Below are 11,642 nucleotides of genomic sequence, written 5' to 3' on the forward strand. Positions count from 1 at the left end.
GAGGGTGAGTGAGTGCGTGGGTGAGTGAGTGGGTGAGGGAATGGGTGGGTTGGTGGATGGGTGGGTGAGTGAGTGAGTGGGCGAGTGAGTGGGTATTTAGGTTGGTGAGTGAGTGGGAGGGTGAGTGAGTGGGTGGGTGAGTGGGTTGGTGGATGTGTGGGTGAGTGGGTGGGTGAGTGAGTGGGTGAGTGAATGGGTGGGTTGGTGGATGGGTGGGTGAGTGAGTGAGTGGGTGAGTGAGTGGGTATTTACGTTGGTGAGTGAGTGGGAGGGTGAGTGAGTGGGTGGGTGAGTGAGTGGGTTGGTGAATGGGTGGGTGATTGGGTGGGTGAGTGAGTGGGTGAGTGAATGGGTGAGTTGGTGGATGGATGGGTGAGTGAGTGAGTGGGTGAGTGAGTGGGTATTTAGATTGGTGAGTGAGTGGGAGGGTGAGTGAGTGGGTGCGTGAGTGAGTGCGTTTGTGGATGGGTGGGTTGGTGGTTGGGTCGGTGAGCAGATGAGTGAGTGTGTGGGTGAGTGGGTTGGTGAGCGGGTGAGTGAGTGGGTGGGTGAATGAGTGGGTGGATGAGTGAGTGGGTGGATGAGTGAGTGAGTGGGTGGGTGAGTGAGTTGGTGGGCGAGTGAGTGGGTTGGTGTATGGGTGAGTTAGTGGGTGGTTGGGTGAGTGGGTGAGTGAGTGAGTGAGTTGGTATTTGGGTGGGTGAGTGGGTGGGTGACTGAGTGGGTTTGTGGATGGGTGGGTGGTGGGTGAGTTAGTGAGTGAGTGGGTGGGTGGTGAGTGGGTGAGTGAATGGGTGGGTTAGTGGATTGGTGGGTGAGTGAATGGGTATTTGGGTTGGTGAGTGAGTGGGAGGGTGAGTGGGTGAGTGAGTGGGTGAGTGAGTGAGTGGGTGAGCGAGTGAGTGGGTGGGTGAGTGAGTAGGTTGGTGAATGGGTGGGTGAGTGAATGGGTATTTAGGTGAGTGAGTGGGTGGGTGAGTTGAGTGCGTTGGTGGATGGGTGGGTCGGTGGTTGGGTCAGTGAGTGGGTGAGGGAATGGGTGAGTGAATGGATGGGTTGGTGGATGGGTGGTTGAGTAAGTGGGTGGATTAGTGGGTGAGTGAGTTGGTATTTGGGTGGGTGAGTGAATGGGTGGGTGAGTGAGTGGGTGGGTGAGTGAGTTGGTGGCCGGGTGAGTGGGTTGGTGGATGAGTGAGTTAGTGGGTGGGTGGGTGAGCGGGTGAGTCAGTGGGTGAGTGAGTGGGTGGATGAGTGAGTGAGTGGGTGGATGAGTGAGTGAGTGGTTGAGTGGGTGGGTGAGCGGGTGAGTGAGTGGGTAAGTGAGTGAGTGAGTGGGTGGATGAGTGAGTGAGTGGGTGGATGAGTGAGTGAGTGGGTGGATGAGTGAGTGAGTGAGTGGGTGAGTGAGTGGGTTGGTGGATGGGTGGGTCGTGAGTTGATGGGTGAGTCGGTGGATGGGTGGATGAGTAAGTGAGTGAGGGAGTGAGTGGGTGGGTGAGTGGGTGAGTGAGTGAGTGAGTGGATGAGTGAGTGTGTGGGTGGGTGAGTGAGTGGGTGAGTGAGTGAGTGGGTGGTCGGATGAGTGAGTGGGTGAGTGGGTGGGTGAGCGGGTGAGTGAGTGGGTGAGTAAGTGAGTGAGTGGGTGGATGAGTGAGTGGGTGGATGAGTGAGTGAGTGAGTGACTGAGTGAGTGAGTGGGTTGGTGGATGGGTGGGCTGGTGAGTGGATGGTTGAGTGGGTGGATGGGTAGATGAGTGAGTGAGTGGGTGGGTGAGTGGGTGAGTGAGTGAGTGGGTGAGTGAGTGAGTGAGTGGGTGAGTGAGTGAGTGGGTCGGTGGATGGGTGGACAGGTGAGTGGATGGGTGAGCGTGTGACCTGGTTGAGGGCGAACTTGGGTATGATGTTGAGGCTGGCCAGGTTGGTGCGGGCGTGGCTGAACATGATGCCGATCGCCCACAGGGACACGATCGTCGCCACGCCCGAGATGCAGCTGATCCACAGGTAGGCGCCCGTCACGGACATCTGGAGAGACGGGTGGGTGGGTGAGTTGGTGGGTGGGTGAGTTGGTGGGTGGGCGAGTTGGTGGGTGGGTGAGTTATTGGGTGAGTGGGTGGGTGAGTGGGTGAGTTGGTGGGTGGGTGAGTTGGCGGGTTGGTGAGTTGGTGGGTGAGTGGGTTGCTGAGTGAGTGAGTTGCTGGGTGGGTGGGTGAGTGGGTGAATTGGTGGGTGGGTGCGTTGGTGGGTTGGTGAGTTGGTGGGTGAGTGAGTTGGTGGGTGGTTGAGTGGGTGTGTGAGTGAGTGGGTGAGTTGGTGGGTGGTTGAGTGGGTGGGTGAGTGGGTGGGTGAGTGGGTGAGTTGGTGGGTTGGTGAGTTGGTGGGTAGGTGAGTTGGTGGGTGGGTGAGTGGGTGGGTGAGTTGGTCGGTGGGTGGGTGAGTTGGTGGGTTGGTGAGTTGCTGGGAGAGTTGGTGGATGGGTGAGTGAGTGAGTTGGTGGGTGGGTGGGTGAGTTGGTGGGTTGGTGAGTTGGTGGGTGAGTGAGTTGGTGGGTGGTTGAGTGCGTGGGTAATTGGGTGAGTTGGTGGGTGGGTGAGTTGGTGGGTGGTTGAGTTGGTGGGCGAGTGGGTGAGTTGGTGGGTGGGTGAGTTGGTGGGTTGGTGAGTTGGTGGGTGAGTGAGTTGGTGGGTGGTTGAGTGGGTGGGTAATTGGGTGAGTTGGTGGGTGGGTGAGTTGGTGGATGGGTGAGTTGGTTGGTGAGTGGGTGAGTTGGTGGGTGGGTGAGTGAGTTGGTGGGTTGGTGAGTTGCTGGGTGAGTGAGTTGCTGGGTGGTTGAGTGGGTGGGTAATTGGGTGAGTTGGTGGGTGGGTGAGTTGGTGGGTGGGTGAGTTGGTTGGTGAGTGGGTGAGTTGGTGGGTGGGTGAGTGAGTTGGTGGGTTGGTGAGTTGCTGGGTGAGTGAGTTGCTGGGTGGTTGAGTGGGTGGGTGAGTGGGTGGGTGAGTGGGTAGGTGGGTGAGTGAGTGAGTTGTTGGGTGGGTGGGTGAGTTGGTGGGTGAGTGAGTTGGTGGGTGGTTGAGTGGGTGGGTGAGTGGGTGGGTGAATTGGTGGCTGGGTGAGTTGGTGGGTGAGTGAGTTGGTGGGTGGTTGAGTGGGAGGGTGAGTGGGTGGGTGAGTGGGTAGGTGGGTGAGTTGGTGGGTGGGTGAGTTGGTGCGTGGGTGGGTGGTTGAGTGGGTGGGTGGTTGAGTGGGTGGGTGGGTTGGTGGGTGAGTTGGTGGGTGGGTTGGTGAGTTGGTGGGTTGGTGAGTTGGTGTGTGAGTGAGTTGGTGGGTGAGTTGGTGGGTGGGTGATTTGGTGCCTGGGTGGGTGTGTGTGAGTTGGTGCGTGGGTGGGCTTGTGAGTGGGTGGGTTGATGGGTGGTTGCTTGGGTGGGTGGTTGAGTGGGTGGGTGGTTAAGTGGGTGGGTGGTTGAGTGGGTGGGTGGGTTGGTGTGTGAGTTGGTGGGTGGGTGAGTTGGTGGGTTGGTGAGTTGGTGGGTGAGTGAGTTGCTCGGTGGTTGAGTGGGTGGGTGAGTGCGTGAGTTGGTGGGTGGGTGGGTGACTTGGTGGGTTGGTGAGTTGGTGGGTGCGTGAGTTGGTGCGTGGGTGGGTGGGTGAGTGGGTGAGTTGGTGGGTGGGTGAGTTGGTGCGTGGGTGGGTGGGTGAGTGGGTGGTTTGATGGGTGATTGAGTGGGTGGATGGTTGAGTGGGTGGGTGGTTAAGTGGGTAGGTGGTTGAGTGGGTGGGTGGGTGGGTTGGTGGGTGAGTTGGTGGGTGGGTGGTTGAATCAATGCGTGATTGGGTGGGGGGTGGGTGGTTGAAGTGATTGAGAATGATAATTTTGCTGATAAGTTTACTGCTGATGATTAAAATCCTGCTTCAACTACTACTGCTGCTACTACTATTACTGATACTGCTACTGATACTACTGCTGCTACTACTACTACTGCAGCAACTACTGCTGCTGCTATTGCTGATACTGCTACTGATACTACTGCTGCTACTACTACTACTGCAGCAACTACTGCTGCTGATACTACTACTGATACTGCTACTAATACTACTATTACTATTGCTGGTGCGTGTGCTACTAATGCTTCTACTACTGCTACTACTACTGCTGGTACTACTGCTGCTACTACTACTGCTGGTACTACTACTACTGCTGCAACTACTGCTGCTGCTACTACTGATACTGCTACTGATACTACTATTACAAATGCTGGTGCTTGTGCTACTAATGTTTCTACTACTGCTGCTACTACTACTACTGCTGGTACTACTGCTGGTACTACTACTGCTGCAATTACTGCTTCTACTACTGCTGCTACTGCTACTACTACTGGTGCTGCTAGTACTACTGCTGCCGCTACTGCTACTATTGCTGCTACTACTACTGCTACTATTGTTACTGATACTACTACTGCTGCTACTGCTAATGCTGCTACTACTGCTGCTACTGCTACTACTGCTACTACTACTGCTAATGCTGCTACTACCACTGCTACTGCTACTACTGCTGGTACTACTACTGCTACTACTACTGCTGCTGTTACTACTACTGCTGCTACTGCTACTACTACTGCTGCTACTACCACTACTGCTGCTACTACTGCTGCTGCTACTGTTGCTGCTGCTAATGCTACTGCTGCTGCTGCCACTGTTGCTACTACTTCTTATGCTACTACTGCTGCTGCTACTATTACTGCTAATGCTGCTGCTGCTACTACTACTGCTACTACAGCTGCTGCTGCTGCTACTACTACTACTACTGCTGCTACTACTGCTGCTGCTACTACTACTGCTACTACTGCTGCTACTACTGCTGCTGCTACTACTACAGCTACTACTGCTAATGCTACTACTGCTGCTGCTGCTACTACTACTACTGCTGCTACTACTGCTGCTACTGCTGCTACTACTGCTAATGCTACTACTACTACTGCTGCTACTACTGCTGCTGCTGCTACTACTACTACTGCTGCTACTACTGCTGCTGCTGCTACTACTGCTACTACTACTACTGCTGCTACTACTGCTGCTACTGCTGCTACTACTGCTAATGCTACTACTGCTGCTACTGCTACTACTGCTGCTGCTACTACTGCTGCTACTACTGCTAATGCTGCTACTACCGCTACTACTACTGCTACTACTGCTGCTGCTACTACTGCTGCTACTACTGCTAATGCTACTACTGCTGCTACTGCTACTACTGCTGCTGCTACTACTGCTGCTACTACTGCTAATGCTACTACTGCTACTGCTGATGCCTTGTCTGGGTTGTAGGTGCCGTTTGTCCAGAGCACGGCTCCCAGGAATAGAAGCACGGGACGCAGGAACGCCACTTGGAAGGTCCCACACTGAATGATGGCCAAGTTCCTCCTGCAGGGACACAGACAGCAGAAGTGGTGTAGTAGTAGTAGTGTAGTAGGTGTAGTAGTAGTAGTGTAGTAGGTGTAGTAGTAGCAGTAGTGTAGTAGTAGTAGCAGCAGTAGTGTAGTAGGTGTAGTAGTAGTAGCAGCAGTAGTAGTGTAGTAGTAGTGTAGTAGTGTAGTAGGTGTAGTAGTAGTGTAGTAGGTGTAGTAGTAGTAGTGTAGTAGGTGTAGTAGTAGTGTACTAGGTGTAGTAGTAGTAGTGTAGTAGGTGTAGTAGTAGCAGTAGTGTAGTAGGTGTAGTAGTAGTAGTGTAGTAGTGTAGTACCAGTAGCAGCAGTAGTAGTAGTGTAGTAGTAGTGTAGTAGGTGTAGTAGTAGTGTAGTAGGTGTAGTAGTAGTAGTGTAGTAGGTGTAGTAGTAGTGTAGTAGGTGTAGTAGTAGCAGTAGTAGTGTAGTAGGTGTAGTAGTAGTATAGTAGGTGTAGTAGTAGTAGCAATAGTAGGTGTAGTAGTAGTAGTGTAGTAGGTGTAGTAGTAGTGTAGTAGGCGTAGTAGTAGTAGGTGTAGTAGTAGCAGTAGTAGTGTAGTAGGTGCAGTAGTAGTATAATAGGTGTAGTAGTAGAGTGGTAGTTGTAGTAGTAGTGTGGTAGTTGTAGGAGTAGTAGCAGTAGCAGTGTAGTAGTAGCAGTAGTAGTGTAGTAGGTGCAGTAGTAGTAATGTAGTAGGTGCAGTAGTAGTGTAGTAGGTGTAGTAGTAGTATAGTAGGTGTAGTAGTAGCAATAGTAGGTGTAGTAGTAGTGTAGTAGGTGTAGTAGTAGTGTAGTAGGCGTAGTAGTAGTAGGTGTAGTAGTAGCAGTAGTAGTGTAGTAGGTGCAGTAGTAGTATAATAGGTGTAGTAGTAGAGTGGTAGTTGTAGTAGTAGTGTGGTAGTTGTAGTAGTAGTAGCAGTAGCAGTGTAGTAGTAGTAGCAGTAGTAGTGTAGTAGGTGTAGTAGTAGTGTAGTAGGCGTAGTAGTAGTAGTTGTAGTAGTAGTAGCAGTAGTAGTGTAGTAGTAGTAGCAGTAGTAGTGTAGTAGGTGCAGTAGTAGTAATGTAGTAGGTGCAGTAGTAGTGTAGTAGGTGTAGTAGTAGAGTGGTAGTTGTAGTAGTAGTGTGGTAGTTGTAGTAGTAGTAGCAGTAGCAGTGTAGTAGCAGTAGTAGTGTAGAAGGTGTAGTAGTAGTAGTGTGGTAGTTGTAGTAGTAGTAGCAGTAACAGTGTAGTAGTAGTAGCAGTAGTAGTGTAGTAGGTGTAGTAGTAGCAGTAGCAGTGTAGTAGTAGTAGCAGTAGTAGTGTAGTAGGTGTAATAGTAGTAGTGTAGTAGTAGCAGTAGCAGTGTAGTAGTAGTAGCAGTAGTAGTGTAGTAGCTGTAGTAGTAGTAGCCGTGGTAGTGTAGTAGTAGTAGCAGTAGTAGTGTAGTAGGTGTAATAGTAGTAGCAGTAGTAGTGTAGTAGGTGTAGTAGTAGTAGCAGTAGTAGTGTAGTAGGTGTAGTAGTAGTAGTGTAGTAGGTGTAGTAGTAGTAGCAGTAGTAGTGTAGTAGTAGCAGTAGTAGTGTAGTAGGTGTAATAGTAGTAGCAGTAGTAGTGTAGAAGGTGTAGTAGTATAGTAGGTGTAGTAGGTGTAGTAGTATTGTAGTAGGTGTAGTAGTAGCAGTAGTAGTGTAGTAGGTGCAGTAGTTTTTATAGTAGGTGTAGTAGTAGTGTGGTAGTTGTAGTAGTAGTAGCAGTAGTAGGTGTAGTAGTAGTGTAGTAGCAGTAGTAGTGTAGTAGGTGTAGTAGTAGTAGTGTAGTAGATGTAGTAGTAGCAGTAGTAGTGTAGTAGTAGCAGTAGTAGTGTAGTAGGTGTAGTAGTAGTAGCAGTAGTAGTGTAGTAGGTGTAGTAGTAGTAGCAGTAGTAGTGTAGTAGGTGTAGTAGCAGTAGTAGTGTAGTAGGTGTAGTAGTGTACTAGGTGTAGTAGCAGTAGTGTAGTAGGTGTAGTAGGTGTAGTAGTAGTCGTAGGTGTAGTAGTAGCAGTAGTAGTGTAGTAGGTGCAGTAGTAGTATAGTAGGTGTAGTAGGTGTAGTGTACTAGGTGTAGTAGTAGTGTAGTAGGTGTAGTAGGTGTAGTAGTAGTGTACTAGGTGTAGTAGTAGTAGTGTAGTAGGTGTAGTAGTTGTAGTAGTAGTAGTATAGTAGGTGTAGTAGGTGTAGTAGCAGTAGTAGTGTAGTAGGTGTAGTAGTAATGTCGTAGGTGTAGTAGGTGTAGTAGTAGTAGTGTACTAGGTGTAGTAGTAGTGTAGTAGGTGTAGTAGGTGTAGTAGTAGTAGTAGTGTAGTAGGTGTAGTAGGTGTAGTTGTAGTAGTGTAGTAGGTGTAGTAGTAGTAGTGTAGTAGGTGTAGTAGTAGTGTAGTAGGTGTAGTAGTAGTGTAGTAGGTGTAGTAGTAGTAGTAGGTGTAGTAGGTGTAGTAGTAGTAGTAGCAGTAGTAGTGTAGTAGGTGTAGTAGCAGTAGTAGTGTAGTAGGTGTAGTAGTAGTAGTGTAGTAGGTGTAGTAGTAGTAGTGTAGTAGTAGTGTAGTAGTAGTGTAGTAGGTGTAGTAGTAGTAGGTGTAGTAGTAGTGTAGTAGGTGTAGTAGCAGTAGTAGTGTAGTAGGTGTAGTAGTAGTAGTGTAGTAGGTGTAGTAGTAGTAGTGTAGTAGGTGTAGTAGTGTAGTTGTAGTAGTGTAGTAGGTGTAGTAGTAGTAGTGTAGTAGGTGTAGTAGTAGTGTAGTAGGTGTAGTAGTAGGTGTAGTAGGTGTAGTAGTAGTAGGTGTAGGTGTAGTAGTAGTAGCAGTAGTAGTGTAGTAGGTGTAGTAGCAGTAGTAGTGTAGTAGGTGTAGTAGTAGTAGGTGTAGTAGGTGTAGTAGTAGTAGTGTACTAGGTGTAGTAGTAGTATAGTAGGTGTAGTAGGTGTAGTAGTAGTAGTGTACTAGGTGTAGTAGTAATGTAGTAGGTGTAGTAGGTGTAGTAGTTTTAGTGTACTAGGTGTAGTAGTAGTGTAGTAGGTGTAGTAGCAGTAGTAGTGTAGTAGGTGTAGTAGTAGTAGTGTAGTAGGTGTAGTAGGTGTAGTAGGTGTAGTGTACTAGGTGTAGTAGTAGTAGTGTAGTAGGTGTAGTAGTAGTAGTGTAGTAGGTGTAGTAGGTGTAGTAGTAGTTGCAGCATCTTCATCTTCATCTGCCCTGCGCAGCTGCTACTCAATTTGTGGCTGAGCGGACCTAGGGGAGGCCCACGAGGGCCCCGTTACTCAGAAGATGGACGCTGTCAACGGTGGTGCTGGTGGCGGTGGTGGTGGTGGTGGCGATGGTGGACGTGGTGGTGGTGGCGGTGGTAGTGGTTGAGGTGGTAGTGGTGGTAGTGGTGGTGGTGGCTGTGGTGGTGGCTGTGGTGGTGGAGGTGGTGGTGGTAGTGGTTGAGGTGGTAGTGGTGGTAGTGGTGGTGGTGGAGGTGGTGGTTGTCGTGGTGGCTGTGGTGGTGGTGGTAGTGGTTGAGGTGGTAGTGGTGGCGGTGGAGGTGGTGGCGGTGGTGGTGGCTGTGGTGGTGGCTGTGGTGGTGGAGGTGGTGGTGGTAGTGGTTGAGGTGGTAGTGGTGGTGGTAGTGGTGGTGGTGGAGGTGGTGGTGGCGGTGGTGGCGATGGTGGAGGTGTTGGTGGTGGAGGTGGTGGTGGTGGCGGTGGTGACCAGTGGTGAGTTGTAAGCGGTGAGTGTTGAGTGACCTGGTGAGTGGTGAGCGGTGAGTGGAGTAGCAGTGGTAGTGAGTGGTGAGTGGTGAGCGGATAGTGGAGTAGTAGTGGTTGTGAGTGGTGAGTGGAGTAGTAGTGGTAGTGAGTGGTGAGCGGTGAGTGGAGTAGTAGTGGTAGCGAGTGATGAGCTGGTGAGTGGTGAGTGGTGAGCGGTGAGTGGAGTAGCAGTGGTAGTGAGTGGTGAGCTGGTGAGTGGTGAGTGGTGAGCGGTGAGTGGAGTAGTAGTGGTAGCGAGTGGTGAGCTGGTGAGTTGTGAGTGGTGAGCGGTGAGTGGAGTAGCAGTGGTAGTGAGTGGTGAGCTGGTGAGTGGTGAGTGGTGAGCGGTGAGTGGAGTAGTAGTGGTAGTGAGTGGTGAGCTGGTGAGTGGTGAGCGGTGAGCGGTGAGTGGAGTAGTAGTGGTAGTGAGTGGTGAGCTGGTGAGTGTTGAGTGGTGAGCGGTGAGTGGAGTAGTAGTGGTAGTGAGTGGTGAGCTGGTGAGTGGTGAGCGGTTAGTGGAGTAGTAGTGGTAGTGAGTGGTGAGCTGGTGAGTGGTGAGTGGTGAGCGGTGAGTGGAGTAGTAGTGTAGTGAGTGGTGAGCTGGTGAGTGGTGACTGGTGAGCGGTGAGTGGAGTAGTAGTGGTAGTGAGTGGTGAGCTGGTGAGTGGTGAGTGGTGAGCGGTGAGTGGAGTAGTAGTGGTAGTGAGTGGTGAGCTGGTGAGTGGTGAGCGGTGAGTGACCTGGTGAGAGGTGAGCGGTGAGTGGCTTAGTAAGCGTTGAGTGGTTAGTGGCCTGGTGAGTGGTGAGTGACCTGGTGAGTAGTGAGCGCTGAGTGGTGAGTGGCGGTGATTGGTCAGTGGTGAGTGGTGGTGAGCGGTGGTGAGCGGTGAGTGGAGTAGTAGTGAGTGGTGTTGAGTGGTGGTGAGTGGTGAGAGACCTGGTGAGTGGTGGTGAGTGGTGGTTAGCGGTGAGAGACCTGGTGAGTGGTGAGTGGTGGTGAATGGTGGTGAGTGGTGAGTGGAGTAGTAGTGAGTGGTGAGTGGTGGTGAGCGGTGGTTAGCGGTGAGAGACCTGGTGAGTGAGTGGAGTGGTGGTGAGTGGTGGTGAGTGGTGGTGAGTGGTGAGTGGTGGTGAGTGGTGAGATACCTGGTGAGTGGTGAGTGGTGGTGAGTGGTGAGTGGTGAGATACCTGGTGAGTGGTGGTGAGTGGTGAGTGGTGGTGAGTGGTGAGTGGTGGTGAGTGGTGATGAGAGACCTGGTGAGTGGTGAGTGGTGGTGAGTGGTCAGGAGCGGTGAGAGACCTGGTGAGTGGTGAGTGGTGGTGAGTGGTGGTGAGTGGTGAGTGGTGAGTGGTGGTGAGTGGTGGTGAGGAGTGGTGAGGGACCTGGTGAGGTTGATGAGGGGCAGGCAGAGGCAGCAGCAGCAGGGACCCGTGCTGATGGTGAGTGGTGGTGAGTGGTGGTGAGTGATGGTGAGTGGTGGTGAGTGGTGGTGAGTGGTGGTGAGTGATGGTGAGTGGTGGTGAGTGGTGGTGAGTGAGTGGTGAGTGGTGAGTGGTGGTGAGTGGTGGTGAGTGGTGAGTGGTGATGAGTGGTGGTGAGTGGTGGTGAGTGAAGGTGAGTGGTGGTGAGTGGTGGTTAGTGGTGAGTGGTGGTGAGTGATGGTGAGTGGTGGTGAGTGGTGAGTGGTGTTGAGTGGTCAGGAGCGGTGAGAGACCTGGTGAGTGGTGGTGAGTGGTGGTGAGTGGTGGTGAGTGGTGAGTGGTGGTGAGTGGTGGTGAGTGGTGAGTGGTGGTGAGTGGTGGTGAGGAATGTTGAGGGACCTGGTGAGGTTGATGCGGGGCAGGCAGAGGCAGCAGCAGCAACAGGGCCCCGTGCTGATGGTGAGTGAGTGGTGAGTGGTGGTGAGTGGTGAGTGGTGGTGAGTGGTGAGTGAGTGGTGAGTGGTGGTGAGGAGTGGTGAGGGACCTGGTGAGGTTGATGCGGGGCAGGCAGAGGCAGCAGCAGCAACAGGGCCCCGTGCTGATGGTGAGTGGTGGTGAGTGGTGAGTGAGTGGTGAGTGGTGGTGAGTGGTGAGTGAGTGGTGAGTGGTGGTGAGGAGTGGTGAGGGACCTGGTGAGGTTGATGCGGGGCAGGCAGAGGCAGCAGCAGCAACAGGGCCCCGTGCTGATGGGGATCGGTGAGCCCTGGAACCTCCTCACCAGCGCCTGCTCACCACCGTACTCCTGAATCATCATCACCATAAACTGGTGGATGCAGATTGCAAAGTATCTACAGGGGGGAGGGAGATGGGGGAGAGATGGGGGAGGGAGATGGGGGAGAGAGATGGGGAGCGATGGGGGAGAGAGATGGGGGAGAGAGATGGGAGAGAGAGATGGGGGGGGGGGAGGATGGGGGGAGAGAGATGGGGGAGAGAGATGGGGAGAGAGATGGGGGAGAGATGGAGGGGGAGAGAGATGGGAGAGAGAGA

The 11,642-nt window shown here is 52.1% G+C and overlaps 1 protein-coding gene across 1 annotated transcript in view; it reads right to left on the reverse strand.

The window, feature by feature from the left end:
- The window catches only part of LOC142922667 (organic solute transporter subunit alpha-like), a 22,329-nt gene extending 10,858 nt beyond the window's left edge, over positions 1-11,471 (reverse strand). The window contains exons 1-3 of the mRNA XM_076063500.1: positions 11,285-11,471; positions 5,304-5,415; positions 1,876-2,022 (exon numbers count right to left, since the gene is read on the reverse strand). Coding sequence (XP_075919615.1) covers positions 1,876-2,022; positions 5,304-5,415; positions 11,285-11,415 — 390 coding nt within the window. The 5' untranslated portion in view covers positions 11,416-11,471. The remainder of the gene's footprint in view (positions 1-1,875; positions 2,023-5,303; positions 5,416-11,284) is intronic.
- Between the last annotated feature and the right edge of the window lie 171 nt (positions 11,472-11,642).

The sequence above is a fragment of the Petromyzon marinus genome, unplaced genomic scaffold (assembly GCF_048934315.1).
Source record: "Petromyzon marinus isolate PM22_M1 ecotype Great Lakes invasive population unplaced genomic scaffold, UKy_Petmar_22M1.pri1.0 PM_Scaffold_138, whole genome shotgun sequence".
NCBI classification, from domain to species: domain Eukaryota; kingdom Metazoa; phylum Chordata; class Hyperoartia; order Petromyzontiformes; family Petromyzontidae; genus Petromyzon; species Petromyzon marinus.